General features: G+C 40.1%; 1 protein-coding gene across 1 annotated transcript in view; it reads left to right on the top strand.

The window, feature by feature from the left end:
• The window catches only part of TRHR (thyrotropin releasing hormone receptor), a 35,729-nt gene extending 12,844 nt beyond the window's left edge, over positions 1 to 22,885 (top strand). The window contains exon 2 of the mRNA XM_032858743.1: positions 22,422 to 22,885. Within this exon, the coding sequence (XP_032714634.1) occupies positions 22,422 to 22,829 (408 nt within the window). The 3' untranslated portion in view covers positions 22,830 to 22,885. The remainder of the gene's footprint in view (positions 1 to 22,421) is intronic.
• Positions 22,886 to 25,373: the final 2,488 nt, after the last annotated feature.

Here is a 25,373-nt window from a genome sequence, read left to right as displayed (position 1 = left end):
ACACAGGAAAGTAAACTGATACTTACAGCCATAAAGGACTAAGTGTCATCTATCAGAAGAAGCTCAGAGTGGTGTAGTTCTAGTTCTACTGACCTAGATGGCTCAGGGCCAGATGGACACCAGAAAGGCTTTCTGGAAGAGGACTCCCAAGCTGCACCTTGCAAATTAGTAGAAATTTTGTAGGTGAAGAAGGGAAGGAAGATGGCTTATGCACGGGGAACTCTACTGGGGAAGGCCAGCAGTCCAGAAAGAGCACCATCAGTCTGGAGAAGATCCCATAGCTCATTAAGACTAGACAACAAAAGCTGAGACCGATGGGACAGGCAGGGACCAGGAAACAAAGACTTCAGCTAGGATACAGAGGTATTTGGACAATATTCTAAGGGCTGTGTAAAGTCACGGAAAGATTGCAAGGGAAGCATATTATGCTCAGATCTGTGCTTGAGGAAGATCCCTGTCTTCATGTAGGCAAAGGGTTGGACCAAATTAAGGGCATTAGCTAGGAGGGGCCCACAACAATAGGGACAGAATAACTGGATGGTTCGGCAAAGGCCTCCCATGTTAAGGTAGACAGCAGTAAGAATAGAAAGAAACAGATACATTTGGAATTTAATCAATAGACTTGGTCTGAGTAGATATGCAGAGAGGTGGGGAGAAGGGAATGAAAGGTAAGTCACTTGAGCCATTGAGAAAGTTGTGTGACCATTGAGAATCTGCATTCTGGAATCTCATGCCCCACAGCAGAGCCAGGGTTGGCCACTGACGATGTGCATGAGCCTGTAAATTTGTCTCACTTTGCTCATCTATAAGAGCAATGCTAACAGTGGACCTATCTCTCAAGATAATTATTAGGATTTGGTGCAAAAATCCACACAAAGCATTGTGCACGGTGCCTGAAACAAGGAAATGACAAATGCTAGGTACTATTATTATTAATTGGGTAGTATAATTTGCCTGAATGAGGACAATTAGTAAAGGAACATTTTTCAGGGCAGTGAGCATATTAAGTTCGGTCTTGCCCATGTTGCACTCGAAATGTCTAGAGAATCAAGGGCACAGTTTGAAATACAGACTTGAGCTCAGAAAGACACCTGGCCTGGAGATACAGATTTGGAGCAATCAGAGTCCAGATGGTTGGCTGGGGACTCTGGGGTAGACATGATTATTGGGGAAAATTTTGTGGAATAGACAAGAAACCCTGGAGTAGCCAGAATTCTGGGGAGAATGGGATGAGGAGCCCATAAAATAAGCAAACATAGGAAATAAATAAAATAATAAAATAAATAAAAGGAATTGCCAGAGAGGGAGGAAGAAAGCCGGGAGGAAGTAGAGTCACAAAGGCCAAAGGAAGAGACTTTCCATGGAGGTCAGTAGAAAGAGGTAAAGATAACTGAAAAATCACCCCAAGCAGTCATTGGCAGCCTCTGTTGAGTACAATTCCCATAGAGTGCTCGGGGGACTACACTAGCTTCCTTGAAGTAGCGAATGAATGGATTGGCGGAGGCGGGGGCGGGGGTGAGCGGATGGAGCACCAGGAAACTCAACAGAGAGTAAGAGAGACAACTTTTAACAAATCTGATTGTGGGTGGGGGAGTGCACAGTAATGGAGGGAGAAAAAAGGCAGAGTATTTTTGTCTATTTTATTCTGTTTCCTGCTTAGGACAAGAGAAACCTAAAGCTTTTATTTATTCATTTTTAAAGATTTTATTTATTTACTTGAGAGAGAGAAAGGGAGGGAAAGCATGAGCAGGGGGAAGGGCAGAGGGAGAAGCAGGCTCCCCGCTGAGCAGGGAGCCGCTGTGGGACTCTATCTCCGGACTCCAGGATAATGACCTGAGCAGACACTCAACCAACTGAGCCTCCAAGGTGCCCCAACCTGAAGCCTTTAACTCCTGATGGGAAAGAGCGAAGCAGAGTGGGAGGAATTACTTGCAGAGACAAGAGCCAGACTCACCGTTGCTAGGGCTGCGTTCCTGAGGAGGCACAAAGGGGTGCCAGCAAGAGCATAGACAAAGCCATTACCTTGGAGAGGGGAAGGCAACGGCTCTTTCCTTTTCTTCAGCAGGGATTGCATCTAACTCCCCGACTCGTTTGCAGCCCCTAGCCCCATGTCTGGCACGCAGAATTTATCAATGAATGTCAAATGAATGGATAATGAGTGACTTAATGAGAATGAACAATACAGGAAAAGAGATCAGGGTGATCCCAGTTGCAGATTATTTTCAGGTTATGGGGTAGGAGACGGCTCGTTCTCATAGTCTGGTCTCTCTTTTCTTGGTGACACGGAATGGGAAGGCAAGGACTAAGCATGTAGAGCCTGGTGGAGGGAGGGGTTGTGAGCAGAAGCATGGCGGTTCGTTGTGGGAAGTGAGAGATCTATGATGGGGGGAATGATGACAGGAAGAAGTCCCACTCACGTTTAGAAACAAGGAGCTGGTGTGCTAGTAAATGACAGGTGATCTGAATTTTTTAATGACATCTAAATACTTTGCAGTGGGCCTGTTCTGGGATTCATTCCCAATAAACATCTTAAGCAAATTAGGAAAATTCATCCCTCTGTTCGGACAAGCAAAGGCACTAATCCTGAAGGTCTTTAGGGGTGTGATGCCATATTTAGATGAGTCATTTCATTGTCCTCAAGGTTGTCTCCTTTTCTGCAACAAAGCATGACACCCCCACAACCAGTACAATTGATACTTAGCACTTCATTCCCTTACACTGCGGCAAGGATCTTACGATAAAGAGAGATAGGATTTGATGCATTACCAAGGGCAGAGATTCCTGCATTTGCCAGAAAGTTCCATCCAAAGCCCTGCTCCAAATCAACAGAAGCCAGGTGCCTCAATAAATTCCTTCCACAAAAATATCATGAACAGGACCAGTTCAGGGGCTATAACTCCTTCCTCGCAATCTCGAGCCGGGTCTCTGCATCCTCAGCGGGCATGACTGGGGTTCGTAGTCCTTTGCCTTCCCCTCAAACATCCCGGCTCTTTCCCAATTCATCAGTAAAGCTTGCCAGGAACACACTTAAAAGCAATTAGCCTTTTGATAAAAGGAACACTGTTCCATTCTGCAGACAGTTCTTGCCTTGACATTGCCGCTGACTTTATCTATAGGAAGGGGGCATTGTGAAGTGCAAATACTCTTAATAAACACAGATGGGTAGAATCTAGGGCGCTTGTCCTTTCCTGTGTGTGCGCGAGCCCACTGAGCCTCCGTGCCTTGCTACGGCCCTGAGACAGGAAAGGCAAAAGCAGAGAGGTTCCACGTACTGACCCTTTCTGTATCACACGTGCCCTTTGCTTATTCCTGAGGGAGCTCTCCCAACTCAAGGAGTCGGAGCCGGCCGCTCAAGATCCAGTATAGACCCAAACTCAGACCGGTAGAAAACTGTCATTATGGACTGTGGTTTTTAAGCTAATGAATGGTTTCTGTTACTGGCTGCTTCCCAACTCTGCTTATTTCCTTAGAATAATTAAGAATGATTATTAAATTACATCAGGCTCATTGTACTCATCCTAAGCTTGTTTTGCTAGAGATAGTTATCCATGCATAGACCACAGGTAGAAAAGGCCATCTTGGATTTATTTTTTTAATCACGAACATTGAGGTACTCAAAGAAAACTCATGTTCCCATGAGGCCCAGTAAGTCAAAAGACGGAAAATTTTGGGCTGTGACAGTGTGAATTAATTTTTCAAATAATTTTTAATGGTCATTAAGAAGTTCTTGGTAGCATTGAAGGAAGGTACTCTAATTCTTACAAATGGGTACTGAAATTTAAGTGCACTTTTGGATAATTCTGCTATCTTTCATAAAAGAGGAAAGTAAAACTGTCATAATTAAAATTCTGTTTATTCAAGGTTACCTTTCTGCCTCAGCTAAACCCACCCAATACGATCTCAGGATTAAGGATGGAGTCAAGGTCTTTAGTCATGCTGAGGAATATAAAGAATTCTTTGAAAAACAAAGATTAATCATAAAGATGAATTGAATCATGGTAATTAACAATGATAAAATTCATGAAAGCATTTTTCCCTAAAGAGCCATAGAAACATCCTCATTCAGAAGGAAAACATCTGGGTAAGCTGTTACACAGTCATGCTAGGGAAATTCTGTGCAGGAAAGCCTCGATGGTGAACAGTGATTCCCTCCTTTGTGTGCTAACCAGCCACTGTTTCATGCATATGCCGCGTTTGCAGTCATCAGAAAGATTTGAACATATTACACCTTAGTTATGTACTTTAAATTTGTTATCAACTTTTATTTTACTCCAAAACCCCGAGAAATAGGACATGTTCCGTTCAGTCCAGAAGCACATCGCCGCACAAATTATAAAGAGAGGCAATGTTACCAACTCCCCAGGAACATGGAGAGCTTTGAAAATTTCCCCCAAGGGATCTTCAAAACCTCTGCATCCTAGTTTGAGTCGCTGCCTTAATATTCTATCTTACATTCTGCAGTGAATGTCATGCCCCAGGTTATGTGTGTCCTCTCCCTCCCACCCGACGTAACCCAGAAAGGAGTGTGGCCCACCTACATGGCTGTCAGTCATTTACTCGCCTTTCAGGTGACCAGGACTCCTGGGCTTGGAGCGTGTGCTAGGTGTGGTGCTCGGGGATGTTTGTACAGCATCAAGTTTCTACCTAGGATGTGGGTATAACTTATCATCTCAGTTTTCAAGACGAGGAGTCTGAGATTCAGCAACATGAAACTCAAGGTCATCCAATAAGAGATGGCAGAACCAGGGATCGAATCCTAGCGTAGAATCCAAAGCCTCTGATTATAACCTTATACTTTACTTCCTTACACACTTGCCCACAGTACTAGTATCTCAGAGATGAGGTACATGTCTTAGACCATATCTGCCTAAGAAAAAGGGCACTTCTTGTCTAGATGACAATTGCATTGATTTATGTGTTCTACAAACGGTGCTGAACACCTCCTTGAGTGCTCCCAGCACTGCGTGAGACCTTAAGAACACAGTAGTGAACAAATGAGACAAAAACCCTTGTCCCGTGACACTTATATTCTGAGGAGGAAGGGGAAACAGTATACAAACTTATGCACAGTATATAAACATATACACATAGTATATCAGATGTTGGAGAAAAATGAAGCAGATGAGGACGCTGCTGAAGTAGGAGGGAGACGATTTTCAGAGACACAAAATAAACAGCTCATTTTCAGACGGCACTGTTATTTTGATTCTAGATGTAGACATGAGTAAATGCATTTATTTATTTTTAAATATTTTATTTATTTATTTGACAGAGAGAGAGGGAACACAAGCAGCTGGGATGGGAGAGGGAGAGGCAGGCTTCCCACCGAGCAGGGAGCCTGATGTGGGGCTTGATCCCAGGACCCTGGGATCATTACCTGAGCCAGAGGCAGATGCTTAATGACTGAGCCACCCAGGTGCCCAGCAAATGTCATTTATAAACCATTGCCTGAAACAACAGGATTTTTCCCATTAATGAAATGTTAAAACACTAGGCCGGTCTACATAAGTCATTTAGCTTTTATGCATAGTAAGTGTAGCAGTGATACTCTTCAGTTATCTTCCATAAACTTTTTTTCAAAATTTTCTTACCTTTTAAAAGATATGTATTTATTTATTTGCCAGAGAGAGAAAGAGAGCACACACAGGGGGTGCGGCAGGCAGGGAGAGAAGCAGGTTCTCTGTTTCTCCTTCTCTCTCAGCCGAGAGCCTGATGCGGGGCTCAATCCCACAAACCCAGGTTTATGACCTGAGATGTCCAACCAACTGAGCCACCCAGGCATCCCTTTCATAAGCTTTTATTAACACTCATTCTAGAAGAAAAGGCATTCTCCATTCTTTTTTAAAATTTTATTTTAAATATTTTATTTATTTATTTGACAGACAGAGATCACAAATAGGCAGAGAGGCAGGCAGAGAGAGAGGAAGGGAAGCAGGCTCCCCGTTGAGCAGAGAGCCCGACGTGGGGCTCAATCCCACCCTGAGATCATGACCTGAGCCGAAGGCAGAGGCTTAACCCACTGAGCCACCCAGGTGTCCCAGCATTCTCCATTCTAATTCAGACCTGAAACATTTTCCACTGGTGGGGATGGAGACCTCTAAGTAGGTCAGAGGTTGAGAGAGTTTCTTGGTCAATGTTCCTTTACCTACACACAGTGCTGGTTCTCTTCATTTTTGTAAGAGAAAACATGACATCTACCTAGTTCCACCTGGGCAATAAGAAATAGTTGCCTTTTTAGGGACAGATAGGACTAGTGGCTTCTATCTTCTCAGTGGCAGCCAGAGTGGTTCAAGCACAGACAGGGGCAAGCTGGATGAAATCCCAGCTTTGCCACTTGTAAATGTAGACAGGTTCCCTTGCTGGTAGCACTTTCTTCCGATGTTATTGTAGATATTTGAAGAGCTGATATGCAAATGAAACACTCAGAACAGTGTCTGATGCACAGTAAGTAATGAGTGATTTTTATTGTAGGTTTTAAAATTAGCTTTGCTTTTCTTGCATTTACTGTGTTCCAAACACTACATAAGCCCTTGATCGACATCATCGCATTTATCCACATAACCACTCTGGGAGGCAGGTATAATGTCTTTCACCACCTTTACTGAAGAGAAAATGGAGACTCAGAAATAGAAATGGGCCCCAAGTCCAACAGCTGGATTCCGGCACAGATTAGGAGAGTCTGATAGCAGAACCAAGGGACTGGCTCGCTCGGGCCCAGCAGGGCCCGCCACCATCAGTCCGGAAATGTGTCCGCTCCAGTGGGCTCCAGTACTGGTTTCTGCACCCCTGCCTGAATCCAACATCCGTAGGAGCGCACACCTTCTGGGAAAGTAGGTCCCAGGATTATTAAAAGTACCGTATCAGCAGGATATTGTTTTAGGTGGCATTTGTTTAGAGCAGTAATGCTCATCATGATTCTTTCCTGAGAGGATCAAATTTTCAATCAAAACTCTGGTCCCCATGCTGACAGCCAGCCTTATTCAGTTTGTATTTCTCATAAGATCTGTTGATAATTAGATGAATAATTTGAAAAAGTTAGCTGTAAATCACAAGACTAGTTCGAAATAAATTATGTGCCATTTATCTGCTTTACTGGAAGTACTGGGCTAGTTCGTTGGTTGGCAAACTACGGTCATGGGCCAAATCCAGCTCCGTGGCTTGTTTTTCAAAGTAACGTTCATACCCATGCCTGTTCGCCCGTGTGTTGTTCGTGGCTGCTCTCACAGCAGCAGAGGTGAATAGTTATGACAGAGACTCTAAGAGCCCATAAAGTCTAAAATACTTACTGTCTGGCTCCTTATAATAAAGGTTTGCTGACCCTTGAACTATTCCTATTTAAAAGTTTATTTGTGAAAATATTATATATTTAGTGCAGGTACATGAGAGGTGCTCAAGAAATAAATTATAGATATTAAACAAATATTATCAAAACAAAAATTACCAAAACATTATCCAAAACAAGAAAATTCAAGCTTATCATGAGCAGCCTAAATTAGCAGCTGGTGTAACCCCAACCAGCATCTTGACTCATATCCCCTGAAGAAAATGCTCTGCCCATCATATGGGAAATCTTTGATTTCATTGGGCTCTAAAAGTACAAATTTAAGGGGCAGAGTGACTTTCAGAGAAATAGTTTTCTACAGCTTCATGAGGGACAGAGAAACCACAGATGATTAGATGTGACAGCAGACAGAGAAGACAGCGCAAGAATGACTGTCAAAGTGGGTTTGTATCTTTGAAGGCCAAACCCGCTCTTGTATGTATTAATACATCAGTATCAATCAGCATCAGTATCAATCAACATCAGTAAGGGGAAGTGACTTAAACATAAATCCTATTGACTTAGCATCTCGTTAGTTCACATTTCCTATGTTCTTCATAACATTATATCCAACAATTGCTTATTTCTACAGATTAACAGGCTGTTCCCCGATAATCTCCTTCACCATAATTCCAGTCTGATCTATCACGCCCCCTTTTGGAGACTGAATCTTTACACATTGATTTTAATTGTTAATTCCAAGCATTTTTTTTTTTTTAATGCCAAACCTTGATTCAAGGGCTAGAGATAAAAATATGCAGTCCACCCTATTCCTGCCATCAAGATCTTACATATCAGAAAAGAAATCAGACCCCAAACAATGATGACATTTGTGATTAGGACTGGAAGTACCAAGAAAACATCTGGAACTCCACAGAAGAAACAATAGAGTAGCATTAGTGAATTGTTCATTCATTCATTTCCTGGCTATTTTTGGCACCTACTAAGTGCCAGACCTTTGTGTTGCCCTTTGTGTGCAGGGATAGGTAGAAGCCATCATTCTAGAGATGAAAAAGAGACAAGAAACAAACGAACAAATGAGGCAACAGCATCCTCTCAGAATGGATCTGTTAGTTCACAGAAATAAGCAGAGAGATGAGAGAGAAAGCAACCCGGGAAAAAGTTAGTACCTGCCACTGTCTCTAGAAACATTCTCTTCTCTGGATCTTTCTCTTCATCTATAAAATGAAAAGAATACCTACTTCATAAATACTGCAATGATTGAATAATTCCATAAAGTCCCTGGTGTTATGTTTAAAATATACTGAGTATAGTAAGGAATTATTATTGTTATGGTGGTGGTGGTTGTCAGCCTTCTCTGCTATTTAGTTAAATTCTCCACATTTTCCCAGAGACGGTTTAAATGATATGTTGCTTACGGAAGCCCAGACTCTATGCAGATGCTTTACATACATCACATCATGTATTCTTTTTTTTTTTAATTTTATTTATTTATTTGATAGACAGAGATCACAAGTAGGCAGAGAGGCAGGCAGGTGGGGGGAGGTGGCTGGAAGCAGGCTCCCCGCTGAGCAGAGAGCCCGATGCACATCATGTATTCTTTACACTTACTCCCATTTCACAGATGAGTACACTGAGGTTTACAGGCATGGTATATCCTGCCCAATTGTATACGGCTATAGAGAAGCAGACCTAGAATTAGAATCCAGCCTGTTCCCTCAACCACTACTAATACGGCCTGGATAATACCTTTGAAAAGAAACTCTAATGACTTAATAATCTATGGTAAAAGCTTGGACTTCATAGCACAGGCCCAGCTTGCTGCGGTTTGCATCTTATACCTTGTAGACTCGTGCAGGTTTTTTAGTCAAACTCCTAAAAGCAGGTAAATGCAAAGTAGCTCCATTCAGTCTGTTAGGTGAACAAGGCGAGATAGAGGCAGCACCCCTCACCAAGGAGGCCGACTTCAAGATAGGATCAGGAATATAAGAGCACCTCATATTAGGAAGCTATAGTATACGTGTCAGTGTGTTTTCATGTCCTCCTTAGAATTAATCCTTAAACACATTATATTCACATATCATGTTAACTGAGACATCAAAGCTCAGAAAGCTTTGAGAAGTAATGACGGGCAAAGCTGACATTTCTTTTTTTTTTTTTTCTTTGCTTAGTTTTTATTCTTTGATTTTTTTCAATTTTGAGAGAGGTAAGTCAAAATCTCTATTATTATGGATTTTTCCCTGTAATTTTGTTCATTTCTGCTTTATATTTTTTTTATCATTTTTTAAATTTATTTTCAGTATAACAGTATTCATTGTTTATGTACCACACCCAGTGCTCCATGCAGTCCGTGCCCTCTCTAATACCCACCAAAGCTGACATTTCAAACCAAGTCTTCTGATTCTGAGTCCCATGGTGGGTCATCAGAGAGCTAAAAATCAGTGAAAAGTGCTGGGTTTATGACTTGCTGACGGAAAGAAACATATTTTCCCCATTTGGCTGTTGCTGTGAGTTTTGGGACAGCTAGAAAATTCACTCTGTAACTCCAGATAGACCCAAGCGTGTTATAGTTGGTCTTTCCTGGGGTTGACACGGATAGAGAAGGAGTTGGCTTCCTTCCAGGTGCTCTTAGCCCCATGAGGAGGTATTTTGTCCAAGATCTTTAGGAGCAAGACCACTAAATGCCCACTAAAACTTTGACAGCCCTGAGAGCTTTACTTCTGTTTGGAGATTACCTCTCTTGCCCTCCGTCACTGACATTTTACATTTTAAAACATTCTCATTGATTTCCCATCCCCTGCTGCATGAGCTGAGGGATTGTGTGTCTGGATCATGGTCTACAGTGTTACCCTCTTTGGCTGCAGGGCCAAAGAAGCACAGGGGAGAGATGAGACCGGGAAATATCTCCCTCAGAAAGGATGGATATCTTCATAGAAGTGTTAGAGCCAGCAACCGAATGCCTCTCTCACAGCCAGTCAAGACGTCTCATTCAATTTTTTCTAAGGTCTGGGTCCAAAGAGAAAAATGGTCAGAAGTAAACACATCCTTGAGAGCAAAGGAAAGAAAACCCACTGCAAGGTGGTAGGACAGGCTTTTCCACGTGCTTAGTCATTCACCAGTAATTTACCTGGAATAGAACATTTAGAAAAGATGAAGTAGCACACAACCCACAGCAGATACACTGTAGCATTGTTCGGTGGCTCATGAAAGAAATTGGAATGACATTTTATTTTCTACAAGGGAGATGTTATTGTAATTTGAATCCCAACTCTGACAGCTGAGTTGTCTCCTTCCCAGCTTGGTTCCAAACTTGGTTCCTGTGAACAAGAAAACATCAAAGCAACAAGAGAGGAGACAGGCTTTCATCCCCCACAACTACCAGACTGTAACCAATCCCTAAACCTCCACATCACAATAGTTGCTAGTGTTGGGGGAAATTTTGTAGCAAATCCTCAAGTCTAGCTGCCAACTTTACCTAGCCCTGGCTGGTTTCCACTGTTAACTGGAGAGCCCACAGAACCGGAAACTTTGAAAAACCATGTTCCTTCAGAGCTTAGTGGAGGGAACAGGATAGTTCTGGTAGGTGCTAAGGCATTACCTTTGGGTGGGACTAGGAATTCATCTTTCCTTTTTCCCTGTTCCACTCTGACAGTCTTTACCATTTCTAAACTTTCAACCCACCTTTGTTTTTTGGTTTTTGTAAACTTCAAAAAAAATTTTTTTTTGCCCCACAGTTAAGGTATTATAGTGAAGAGAAGAGGAAATTTTGCCGTCAAATATACATACCTTTGAAATGTGGCTTCCATTCATCATCATAGGACTTTCTCAGCACCAGTTTTTTGTTGTTGTTGTTGTTTTAAGACTTTATTTATTTATTTGACAGACAGAGATCACAAGTAGGCAGAGCGGAAAGCAGAGAGAGAGGGGGAAGCAGGCTCCCTGCTGAGCAGAGAGCCTGCTGCTGATGGAGACGCTGAGATCATGACCTGAGCCTAAGGCAGAAGCTTAACCCACTGAGCCACCCAGACGCCCCTCTCAGCATCAGTCTTATCCTTAAGATAAGGATTTTATCCTGTAAAATGCAGGTAAAGTAGGGCTGATGTGAAGAAAATGCTAAGCACGCAGTGGGCACACAGGAGGCATTGCATCTCTCTGAACACTCTGACTCCCTGTCATATGCTCATTCCTAAACGAGAATAGCTCAGTGTCGCCTCCCTTTTTCCACTCTTCATGTGTTTGTAACTCTCTCTATCTTTGCTCTTGAAAGAAAGTATGGCTTTGAAGATTCATCCCACATCAGACTTGGGTGCAGAACTCTGTTTCCCATGAGTGTCCTCACACTTGGTGTTTAGTGATGCTGGTTAAGTATCTGGGGGTATCATGGAGGACGGGTCGCATGGTGTTCTATATGGAAATACATCCTTCTACAGCTCCATGTCTCAGCTGTGCTCATGTGTCCTACCAAGAGCAGTGCCATCTTGTGACTGCCCTGGTGCCTGTGGCCCCCCTGGGATGAGGAGCCCAATTTCCAGTCCCAACAAATGTCTCACTCAGGAAACAGCTCTGCCTGACAAGTCTGCTTTCTCAGCACCCCTACAATTGTAGAGACTTTTTTTTTTCCAATTTCACTGGATGCACCCCACTTACAAATTTATACTTAAAAATCTTTATCACTATTTCCTTAATCCCCACTTCTTCCCCAAGCATCGCCAATACCACCAAAACTTCTCTATTGTGAATCTCAGCTACTATTTTCATGGACATTTTTAATCAGAATAGAGTCCAGAAAATACTCTGTAATTCTAGCCAGAACGGCTCTAAGTTCTTAATTTTTAGATTTAGTTATGGTACTTGATATTTAGATATAGTACTTGACAGGTGGAGCCAAGAACCCATACATTAGCATTCCTAGGTGGCTTCTTGCCAAGGAATGTATAAGTAATCCACAAGGCAGGATTTGACAGTCCATGATCTCCCCGCCATGAATCACCACTCAGACCTTATTCACTTCTAGTATTCTTAAACTGACTTTGAGTTGATTCCAAGCCCTTTGGTGGCCCCATCATTCAATTTTTATACCCCACCAATGATCTCACTCCATAGTACAAAGCGCCCCACATTGATTATAACTGTGTTTTAAAAACTGCATTGCCAGACTCTAAGTCAAAACAAAGCAGAACACCTCTGGAAGAGGAAATTCCTGGAGCTCCAATCAGTGTAGAAGCTTACCTACATTCAGATTTATAGAACGGTCTCTTCAAGGGTATTCTTCAACCGGCTTAATTAATGTAACAAAATGCAAAGGGTCATTGATCATTTTGTTGAAGGCCATCTGAGAGCAAAATATTCCCAGGAACAGAACACTCTGTTAAAATACAGTAGTGCAGGAGAACATGGAAAGGAGCCCAACACAGAATGTATTGTTACTCTTCAAAGAATGGCATTAGACAATTAAAGCTAACTGTTTTCTATTCATTAACCAAGAGAATGTTTCCAGAAGGAAGTACACTTTTGAAATATTTTTCCCAAAAAATTTCAGTCAGAAGTACAAGAACTAGAACACTTTGCTAATTTAAAGAGTCCTAAACTTACACATACTTCCACAGTTATATTTTAACATTTGTGAAAAACAAATTTTTACTCACTAATAATTCAACCGTGCATTGAGTGCTTTTGTGTGGCAGGTATATTTACTAAGGACTTCTCCCAACTTCTGTGTACTAGAGATCCAATAAAAGTTTGTTGATTTACTCTGGTCATGAAGCCAAAAACAGAACTTTGGTGTTATACAATGTGGGATCCAAAACAAATAAAGAGACTATTATCCACAAATTAAAGCTACTGCTTTGATGCTGTTGAAGATGATTCGTTATAAAAATGGTAATAGTCTTCCAACACAAATTATTGATATGGCTGTCATCTCCTGTTACATGGCTTTGCCCTTTTAATTTAAAGAAAGCTTTTCCACAGTATTTAAGATTGCCCTGAAATCCTTATATTGTGCCACTGAATTCCAGCCAAATGTTTTAATGGACCCTGGTATTAAATAATTTTTATTTCAGCATTCCTTTAAAACTTCTGAATCAACAGATTCAGTCTTTAAATTGACAGGACTCTTAAAAGAGGATTCAATTGTTTGCTTTCTTCTCAAGGTGATGCTCTAATACATTCCAATGACTCAATTTCTTCAACAATATTTTAGTTATAATAAACTTTAAAAGAGAAAATAATAAAAGGTTAGGAAGCCAGCCTTCTGGGTCTAGAGATGCACCATGTCCTAATTAGCTACAGGAAGTTAAAATGAATTCTAGTAATTTCTTCAGCACCTCAGGAAACTGTATCATCCCTGTGAACACAGCAATTAAGATGATTACTGACAATCACTGTTATTAGGAATTGGATCTATTTCTATAGCTTATCAGCACATTGAGGGATATGTGGGCTCCAGGTACTATTTCCCCTATGACAGGCCTTCCAACCCCTAAATAACAGAACCCAATTATGTGAAAATGATTACAGGCATGTTGAATATTGTGTTATCATGAGTAACCTATAAGTTAGATTTTATTAGAATGCTGGAACTGGAGAGACTTTGGGGAAAATATAGATTGTACATTTACTGACTCTGGAAAATGAGTTTCAAGCGTAAGTCATGTGATCTGCCCAATCTCTTAGATTCAGAAAGGGATTGTGAAACAATGCTACATGCCAGTTCCAACTCTTTCTTCCATACTCACTAGACTTTGCCACTCACTGATAGACAGGGGTATGCCATGGGCTTTCTCCCCCAAGGAAGAATGTCTAGACAATAGCATGACCCATGACCATGCTCAGAATCTCTTCTGAATTACACATGAAATCAAAAGTCAGAATTTTTTTCTGAATCAAGAGGAAGAAAGAATTCTAAAAATCTTCCAGAGAACTGAGGAATCAATCAACTCTCTATATGACTTCCTGGACAGACTAATAAACTAATCTCTGATGATTAATCAAAATGTCCCCAAATCCCATGTAACCAGATCCTCACAAATGACATGCTACTAATTGAACTGTGACCCCCCAAGATAGAAGTTTCCATTTTATCTTTTATTCCATTTTATTACTTTTGCATTTTAAATTTTATTGTTTTTTTTTTCTCCTAGGAAATAGATAGGTATGCAGCATCCTTATCTGCCTTGTTATGACAATTTTCTTCTCCCTAGTCAGTACTTTCTAAATGAAGCACTCTGATTTGGGGCAAAAAACCCCACAAGTAATCCCAGGGCTACTGATGATTCCTACCAACAATATTAGCCTTTCCAAGTATTCCATAAACATTCTTTACAACAACTAGAAGTCTTCAACTCAGTATATATGTTGATTTCTGTAATTATCTAGAAGGAAAACTAGATGTAGTATCAAAAGAACTTAATCCAATAACTACCTTTGCTGTTTATATGTATATATGAGTTGTATGACTTTGTTTCTCTGCTTCTCTGAGCTCAGTGTACATCCCTCATCAATGAAATCGGAACAATAACACCTGTCCTACAGATTTCATAGGGATATGAACACAAACTGACTTGATGACAATGAAAGTACTTTGTTAATACCAAGGATATAAGAACAATTAGCTGATATTAGGACTCCATTCAGGATTCAGGGTATTGACAAGAACGGTGGAATTTTCTCCTGCATTATCTTGATATCTTAGATAAAGTGTGGCTAAGAAAAAGGGGATGATATTGAAAAAGTGTTTTTTGTGTATATGACCCAGAAGAGGCCAACCTTACCACGTGTGCATGCCATACTATTCCTTATTCAAGAACATAGTTCTTCCAATTGTCTTTCTCTCCTGGATCACACATTTTCCCCTCTGTGGGATTCCTCCCTGGCTAACAAAGATATGATATCTTCCATTTTTCTTTTTTTTTTTTCCAAAGATTGTATTTATTTATTTGAGAGAGAGAATGAGAGAGAGAGCCTGAGAGGAGAGAGGTCAGCGGGAGAGGCAGACTCCTTGCTGAGCAGGGAACCTGATGTGGGACTCGATCCCGGGACTCCAGGATCATGACCTGAGCCGAAAGCAGTTGCTTAACCAACTGAGTCACCCAGGCGCCCCTCTTCCATTTTTGAAAAACATAAATTGACTCTGCATCTCCCTCTGGCAACCCTTCTATTTTACCAGTCCCTTTTCCAGCAAATAGTAGAATATTATTCAGCAATAAAAGAAAGGAAGTACTAATGTGGACTTCAACATGGATGAGCCGTAAAACATTATGCTAAGTAAAAGAAGCCAGTCACACCATAAAAGACTAATTCCATTCATGTGAGATGTTCTGAATAGGCAAATCAATGGGGCCATGAATTTATTAGCAGTTGCCTAGGGCAATCTAGTGCTGTGGAAGTGACTTCCTAAAGTGTATGGGGCTTCTTTTCAGGATGACTGAAGATGTTCTAAAAGTAGAGTGTGGTAATGGTTGCACAACTCTGGGAATATACTAAGAACTCTTAGTATCTTAACTCACATTAAGTGGGTGAATTTAATTATATATATATTCTATCTCAGTAAAGAACTATGAGGTTAATAGTAGTCATAAGTCAAGTTGACAACATGCACTCTTGACATATTGTGTTGACAATGGCCATTCACCTCTGTGGCCTTCCTCCCCCAAATCCATAACTTCATTCTAAGCATGAGAAAAACATCAGCTAAGTTCAAATTGAGGGATATTCCATAAAACACCGAACTGGTACTTCTCAAAACTATCAAGGTCATCAAAATTATGGAACATTAGAGAAACTGTCACATCCTGTCACTGGAGGAGACGTGATGACTAAGTGTCACACAGTATCCTGGGTAAGATCCTGGAACAGAAAAAGTGCACCAGGAAAAAACTAAGGAAATTTGAGTAAAGTATGATGTTAACTAACTTCATAGAAAAACAATCCATGTTGGTTTGTTAATTATGACAAATTCACCACACTAATGTAAGGTGTTAATAATAGGGGGACTTTGATGTAAAGTGAATGGAAACTCTGTATTATCTTTGCAACTTTCCCATAAATCTAACACTTTTTAAAAAAAGCAATATACAAACATTAGCTAATAGTTCTAAAACTTGTATTAAAGTCGTAGTGCTAGTAATAGGGATAGTAGTTAGTAATACAAGGATCCTTAGCAGGCTGAACTAGAGAACTTCATTATCCTGGTTTTTCACATGCAGCACATATATGCCAAGTTGAACTAGTGCCTCCTGGAGGAACCATAAACTTCAACAATCAGAAGATAGAAATCTGTCCAGTTCACATTAAATAAAAGAAGGTGGAGGGGAATAAATCCTTCATAGGGCCTTCATCTAGAGGCTTTATAATGATTACAAAAGGATGTATTGAGAAGGATTGAATCCAAACTCTTTTATGAGAACTATATGCTACTATTCTGCATAATTAAATATAATGAAAAGTAGAATATATGTAGTATGGCTTCATTTAACATTTTCTAGTGGATCTTCATGAGAGAGATAACCCTTCCCCATGGTGGCCAAGGACAGAGGCCCTGGCTTATCTCCTTCTTAGTTCCCACCTTGCTCTTCCATCTCTGTATGGAATCTCTCTCTCTCAACACCATGTTTTAAATAACTGATTAAATTTTATCAATTTAATCAGTCTCCTTTCTTACCCTCACTATACTGTGCAAAAATGGCTGCCTACCTCCTCATTACGAAAATGGCCTCATGGAGCTGACGTTTTCAGAATGTGACACTGTATCTCCTTTGACAGCTGCATCTCTCCTTCTGTCTTAGCAACTGGAGGCCAAGCATCCCACAGACTGTGACATCACCTCATCAGATAACAATGATGACTTTTGTAATGGTTTCCACAAGCTTCCTAGAGAAAGAGATAGAGCTCCACTTAGTCACATGATCTGCAACTGGAACTTGCATACTAAATTTTTTTTTAAAGATTTATTTATTTAGTTGGGAGAGAGAGAGAGAGACAGAGAGCACGAGCAAGAGGAGCAGAGGGAGAGAGAATCTGAAGCAGACTCAGTGCTGAGCCTGGAGCCCAACATGGGGCTCCATCCCATGACCCTGAGATCAGACCCAAGCTGAAACCAAGAGTCAGACGCTCAACAGACGGCACCACCCAGGCATCCCAGAACTTGCATACTAAATTACCGCTGGTCCCCATGATAGGTCTCGCTATCTCACGCCTCCAGAATGCCACACACATCTGCAGGAACATTCTTCCTATCTGTCTTTACCTCCAGATTTTGGCTTAGATGTCACTGAGACCAGAAAACCCTCACAAAACACCCTTTGACCTCAACTTCAGATCAGATGCTCTCATAGAACCAAAACTTTTCTCTGTCTTCTGAGTCATCACAATGTATTATGACTACCCATCAGATTATAAGGTACATGATGTCACTGGCAATGTCTCTCTGGATCATTGTCGAATTCTCAAGGGCCAGGACGTTGACTGGTACATAGGAGGGATGCAAATGAATGTCCTAAGTGAATGGATAAATTCTTTCCCAATCAAAACATATTGTAAAATCACTTTCCCCTGAAGATTGTGTCATACTCTTTCTCAAGGAACTTTACGTCCTCGTACAGAGGCTTGTAAAGAAGCAATCTTCATCTCATCTCATATCTCATGCATTGCCTTAGCAAAACTGTCAAGGCTTAAAAACAATGGCCCAGAGATATTTTCAGATTTGCCTCTTTGTCACTTTACTTGGGATAAGGAATAGCAACAGAAATAAAACTTTAGCAATGGTGTATGAAAGATGATCTCCAGAACATTTTTTTTTCTATATGTTTGCTTCTATACTGAATAACAGCTGTTAAAATCCAAGCTATGGATACACTAAAAACTTGTGAATATATTAGAAAGTGATTAAACTCAATCTAAGATATTGGGAGTTAACTAAAAATAATTACAAGTGGGATTAAATATATTCTCTATTATCCCAGTGGAGATGTATTTTCCACTTGATTAATTTTAGAAACATCATTATATTTGTTTTACTCCACACTTTGTTAAATTTTAAAAAATATATTTATTTCAACAAAAAGCTGAAATGTATTGGAGACTCATTTTGTTAATTAACCAATCTCCACTTAGAAGAGATTTTTTAATATTAAAGAGTAAAATGTTTGCAAAAATCTTCTAACAAAATTTTGTAGTATTAAAAACTAGAAAAGGATCATGGCTACATATTTTGAAGTAATTATTTCCATGCCTGAATTTATTCAACATTTACTGGGGGCTATCTTCTATTACACACTGTACTACATCCCTGGAGGACAAAGAAATTAATAAACTTACCCATCCCCTGAAGAAGCTTACCATGTATTAGAGAGATGGACAAATATAGATCATCGCAATAAAAAGTTTTAGGGGGCGCCTGGGTGGCTCAGTGGGTTAAAGCCTCTGCCTTTGGCTCAGGTCATGATCCCAGGGTCCTGGGATCAAGCCCCGCATCGGGCTCTCTGCTCCGCGGAGGGCCTGTTTCCTCCTCTCTCTCTGCCTGCCTCCCTGCCTGATTGTGATATCTCTGTCAAATGAATAAATAAAATCTTTAAAAAAAAATTTAAAAAAAAAAAAAAATAAAAAAAAAAAAATAAAAAGTTTTAGTAGTGATGGCAAAGCTTGCCTGGGGGACTGTGGAAGCTCATGGCAGAGATATTAACCTTGAAACATGTGGCTTTTCTTAAAGACAGTGCTTCCTCACTGACATTAAGTGAAAAGAGGTCAGTTGATATTAAATGTGGATTCAGTGCTCCACCTGACAATTGTAGAGAAAAGCACAAAGACAGATGAAATTCAAACTTTAAGTTTGGAAATTTAGCAGCAATATATATGTTGGATTTATGCTTAGAAGAAGTTAAATGTTTAAGTGACCACAATGGGATAACACAGTAGAAATCTCAACATTGGAAAGGCAAAAGACTTTCACAGGGAGAAAAAGCAAAGTGTAAATGAAAGAACATGGGCTTTGACTTAAGTAGACAGGTTGAATCACAACTTTGTCACTTACTACTCACATATCCTTAGACAAATCACATATATTCTCTAAATCCCAATTTCCCCATATGCAAAATGGAGCTAATATTAGCTTACACATGGAGTTATTATAAGCGTTAAATAAGATAATATTTACATATCTTTACGAGTCATCATAAAGAACTTGGATGTGATGGTAGCAATGTCATCGTGTAGCAAGCAGAGATTCAACTATAGGATGCTTAGACCTTGGTGAGGAGTGGGAGGTTGTTGGCAGGTCTGAAGCAGTGACTGGAGGTCAGAGAACCTGGAGTACTAGACAGGAGACAAAGACAGGGATCTAAGTGATGATGACAATGAAGATGATATTACTGTAGCTACTTCCAAAGCTCAGAATATTTATCACTAAATTAATTCTTTGATTTCCTAGGACTGATTAAAATATTTACTCATAATCTTAAAAGTCTGCTCAGAAAAAAATTAGGCTTCAGTCCAACCTCTGGACTGAGTAAATCCTTCTTATCTCTGAAAGAAGTCAGAATCTCTGGAATAATACTTTACCTGGTATTTTATGAACCTATGTGAAAATTACACCTTCTCCCACAGAACAACTTCTTAATCCCAGTGAGCAAAATATGAAGTATAACTACCCTCCATGCACTGAGTCCAAAGAGAAGCTCAGGGAACAGTGAGTGAGGCAGAACAGGGGACTTGGGCACATTCTTGGAGGGCAGAGAGACCTTCAGGAAAGTGATCAAATGACCCTAGAAGGGAGGGAAAGAGTTACTTGAGAGTAGGCGGATCATAGGTGGTACTGCAAGAGAGTAGTAAGAGTTGTTCAAAAAGAGATAGTAATGGTTTAAAAAAAAAAAAAAAGACAAAGGCTATTTGTGCCCTTGGATGCAAAGTCTTACAGCTAACATTTGGAGAGCCAAGGAAAGAGGTAATTAACTATAGATCTGAGAAGAATAACAGTAAGAGAGTAGCATTACTCCCACAATGTAGGCTACAAGGGGCATTCCTAGCTGAGGTAGAAGAGATATGGCTAAGAGTAAGACAGAGCCCCAGGATCAGACGACAAAAAATGCCAGGAAGAAAAGGGAATTTTACAACACAGGAAACCAAGATGGAGTCTATCACCAGGATTAGGAACAAGGTTGGGCGATGAATTTATACTAGATTCTGATGACGGAGTACGTGTCTAGATGTAGAATCTTTATTTCTACACTGAAGACCCTTAAATAGCCCTCTCTCAAAACAGGATCCCCCTGAAGGCCAGAACTAGATAGAGGCTGTTAGCACTAGCTTTGGTAAAACAGCCAGAAGGTCAAAAGGGAAGAGGGCAAAGAATCTGTTCCTTCCATTTTGGATAGTTTTCAAGTTCAGAACATCTAGAAAGTTTGGGCCAAGGAAGCTGAAATTTCTCAAAATCTGTGAGAGACTAAAGGTAACTGAAAATTTATTTTATTTTTTTATTTATTTTTAAAGATTTTTTTACTTTTATTTTTAAGTAATCTCTACACTCAACATGGAGCTTGAACTTATGACCCCAAGATCAAGTCACATGCTCCATTGACTGAGCCAGCCAGCTGCCCCTGAAAACTTATTTCAAGATATGTAAAGTGTTGTTTTTGAAGAAAAGCAATCAATTATTATCTTCTCTACCCAAAGATAACCACGGCTACAATTTTAATATGTCCTTCATAAAATTAAAATATTATGGTCTCTTTATATAGTCACTAATCAAAGGGTAATATTTCCATAGTGCTTTAGAGTTTCAAAGCCCTTATCATGTTCATTATTTTTAAATTTTATTTTCTCAATATCTCTGTGAAGTAAATGAATGAAATATGAATATGAAGTAAATGAATGAAAATATGATCAGGCATATTTTCAGATATAGAAATGGAAGTATTAAGGTCTTAAAACCACTTAACATAGACAAAACCAAATGATGTAACTCTGAGTCCAGGACAATCTCCAGAATCTGCAAAATTGTGCTCTTTGATAATCTTGTCCCTGGGCAATCTTGGATATTAATTTCATCCTACCTATTGTCCTGGTTCCCATGCATTGCTTGTTCTTAGGAGCAGGGTCAGCTCTATGTAAAATTTCCAAGTTTGTTTTCTCTGTCCTGCATCTCCCTTTACCCTGAAGGAAAGCTGGACAATGGGAAGGGCAAAACTTGGGATCCAGGCTGACTTGGCTTCCAGTCCCGGCTCTAAGACTCTACCACTTCCGCCAAAGTACTTACCAGCACCTACGCTTCATTTTCTAATTTGAAAAATGGAAGATGCAATACTATTTTGGAGGATTTTTGGCCTTTTAAATATGATAATGTATGTAAAGCAGCTAGTGTAGTAGTGTCTGGAGCATAGTAGACACCCAATAACCATCGGCTTTTTTAAAAGACATTTTATCCTTTTCAAAATATTATGTTACCTCATTTGATTGAGAGGAGCAATATTGGCTCCATTTTACAGATTAAACTATAAGCTTAAGATCATTTCTCAGGGCCACATATAAGGTAAGTAGAGACGAGATCAGACCCTAGGTCTCCTAACACTTGTCACAGACATCTTTGGTGGCCCATGTCACAATCTCTTAGCTGGCCTCTGATTTCAGCCATTGCTACAGTGGATGGTTCATTCCTGTTTGCAGAAAACATCCTGCTTCTGGTGTTCATTGTGCCCGGACTGTCTATCTTCTCTGCCTCAAGTTTCTCTCTAACACCCCCCATGTAATTCCATGCACGAGAATCGTCAAGTGTGGACCATTAAGGACCCTAAGGACACTCCTCAACAAAGGCGAGATTGGCCACCAGGGGATCAATGCCACACCTCTCTTTCCTTGGACGGATAATCCTGAAATGTGTAACTTGATCCACAGTTGCCTACAGGGGGAACCACTGCAATAATACGCCCTATTTTAGCTTTTCTTCTGTCACACTCTCTCTTACCCTAATACTGCTTCCTGGGATGATCTCACAAATTAACTGCCTGCATTGAAGTCCTTATCTCAGACTACATCTTGGGAGCTAATGGTTAGGGGTTCGGCGTTGGGTGGGGGGCTGTTTTACTTTCATTGGTTTGTTTGTTTTCTTTTCGTTTGTGTTTGCACTGCATTTCTCTTGATTTCTCCATAGGTCACCAAGATGCTGGCGGTGGTTGTAATTCTGTTTGCCCTTTTATGGATGCCCTACAGGACTCTTGTGGTTGTCAACTCATTTCTCTCTAGCCCTTTCCAAGAAAATTGGTTCTTGCTGTTTTGCAGAATTTGCATTTATCTCAACAGTGCCATCAACCCAGTGATTTACAATCTCATGTCCCAGAAATTCCGTGCCGCCTTCAGAAACCTCTGCAACTGCAAGCAGAAGCTGGTGGAGAAACCCACTAACTACAGCGTGGCCCTGAATTACAGTGTCATCAAGGAGTCAGATCATTTCAGCACAGAGCTGGATGATATCACTGTCACGGACACTTATTTATCAGCCACCAAAGTATCTTTTGACGATACCTGCTTGGCTTCGGAAATAACCTTTAGCCAAAGCTGATTCATGAATGAGAAGAAAATGGACCACAGAGTAAATGAGAATCTGTGCCGTCATCAGCCCAAGAGGAAACAGCCAGTGCTTGTACCTGAAGACAGCACAGATAAAATCTTTGCCAATGCTCTAATAAATCCTGGCCTAAGATACTTTAACCCATAAGTACGCTTCATATTTTCCTTCTAGTATCACAAAAATGTGTCCCCCCAGGTGGAACAGATTGTGAAAGAACCAAATGATAGAGAAGTGTGGCTGTTTCTGTTTAATCTGAGAAATTCGCTATATTTTCTGGGGCTGTGAAGCATAGATATAATCTAGACTTTGACTAAACATTATTCATAATAAATGTAATTTCTCAAACTCCCTCAAATTATTTGTACATTTGGTAATTTGGCCACATGGAAATGTTTAAATGTTTGCATTTAGCATTTCATTTTAACCCAGAATAAGTGCTCTTTCATGACTATCTGAAACTACAGGGAAAAAAAAAAGAAAAAGATTTTATTTATTGAGTAAACATGAGATTCCAAATATATTCACTAAGTGAAAAACAAAAACAAATGTCATAATCCTCGTAAAATTCTGAGATGATTTTTTAAATTCAAGGGTGGTTGGCACACAGTGTTACACTAGTTTCGGCGTAAAACATAGTGATTTGACAGCTGTACATATTCGGCTATGCTCACCGCAAGTAGTAGCTGCCATCTGTCACCATGTAACACTGTTACAATATCAGCGAACATATTCCCTCAGCTGCTCCTTTCATCCCCTGAGACAATTTTTATGTCTTACAAAGTAGAAGTCATCATTCAACTCTAATGTAAGATAAACCTCAAAATATCCAGAATTACAACTTGAGAAGACATGTAGATGTGATTTTTAGATGAATCCATCTCTTAACTCTTCAAGCCTCCTACCTAATGGCTGAGACAGGAGAAATAACAGATTAAATAACTATGAAGATACAAGCCAACAATGTTAAGTCATTATTGAAAAGTAGAGCCAAGACAAGACCCAGTATTTAGAATAAGGCTTTACTTCTTCTGTAAGATTTTTAAGGAAGAAAATCCTTTATGAGCATTCTTGTGTAAAAACTACTGAGCCATGTCAAGTGAATTCTTCTAGCAAATCTAGCTCTAAAAGTCTGAAACATGAGAGACTACAGATTCCAAGAAACAAACTGAGGGTTTTAGAGGAGAAGGTGGATGGGGGGATGACTGAGCCTGGTGGTTAGTATTAAGGAGGGCACGGATGGCATGGAGTACTGGGTATTATACGCAAACAATGAATCATGGAACACTACATCAAAAACGAATGATGTACTGTATGGTGACTAACATAACACAATAAAAAAAGAGAGAGAGAGAGAAAAATTCCGAAACATTTTCAAAAGCTTAGTTGCTATTCTAAGTCAGTGAGAGTTTGACTATTAAACTTCCAGATGAAGACTCCCCGTGGAGCATTGCAGTCTATGGATTTTTCACTTGTTTGCAATTGCCTTTCCTTCCTGCCTGCTTGTCATTTGTAGGTTTAGGGTTTGTTTTTTGTTTTGTTTTGTTTTTTTGTTTTTAATACTAGTGATGGTTTGTTTACAGATTCTAAGTCAAAGCAATGCAGAATTCTGTTGGCTCTACTTTCATTAGAGCTAACGCTGATTTCATCTCATCATTATTGTCTTTATTAGTATGATTTATACCTGCTCTTCTACTGCAGTGATTATGAGAGGGCTGTGAATGCGAATCTCTGCAAAACATAGGGTCAAGGTCTAATTTAATCCCTCATTTTTAATGATGGGGTCAGAAAGTACTGGGTGCTGGCATTTGCCTTCTCCAGTCTATATTTCTGTTTCATGGATTTTTGGGGAACCTAATCACTAATGATAATTACCCCTCCCCACCTTCTTTATGAAGAGTACATCATTTCTGTCTTGGAAACTTCAGTTTTGAAATGCTGCTATGTGGAGGCTCTGCCATCCAGAACATCAGACCAGAATATGCTTTTGAGAAAGCTGGCCTCATCTCCTCCAGGAAGACATTCTTATCCTGTCACTGCATCAGTCAACAAATGCAAGCAAATGTTTAGGGGAAAGACACTAAGAGTCTATCTGCATGACACCAAGAAACCTATTCTAACTGATTTTTCATCCTGGATTAAATATTTCTTGGAATCACATGGATAGAAGCACTAGAGGGACCCCCACCCCAAATCCCACAGGCATGTGTGCAGCTGTATACAAACACACACAAGAGCATCAACTGTTGAACAGAGGCAATTAGAATATATTAGCTTTGTTGTTAGGGAGAGGAGCTGATATCATCATATCAAGCTATGTCTCAGGCTTGCCGGTAGGTACTTAAACCCCATTATCTTCATCACGGTCTCACTACAGCTGTGATTTCTCTGATGATAAAATCAGGGATCAGAGATCAGGGATCAATGCAGTGTCTCTAAGTTGTGTAGATACTGAAGAGAGAAAATTTGTCTTTTTTTTGGTTTGTTTCTCTTTTTTTAAGCCAACATTCTGATGATGGCTTATGACCTGATGGGATA

This window comes from Lontra canadensis, unplaced genomic scaffold (genome assembly GCF_010015895.1).
Source record: "Lontra canadensis isolate GAN:19392208 unplaced genomic scaffold, GSC_riverotter_1.0 scaffold15, whole genome shotgun sequence".
NCBI lineage: Eukaryota > Metazoa > Chordata > Mammalia > Carnivora > Mustelidae > Lontra > Lontra canadensis.
The sequence above is the reverse complement of the archived record's forward strand: the minus strand, read 5'-3'. Positions and strand labels throughout refer to the sequence as shown.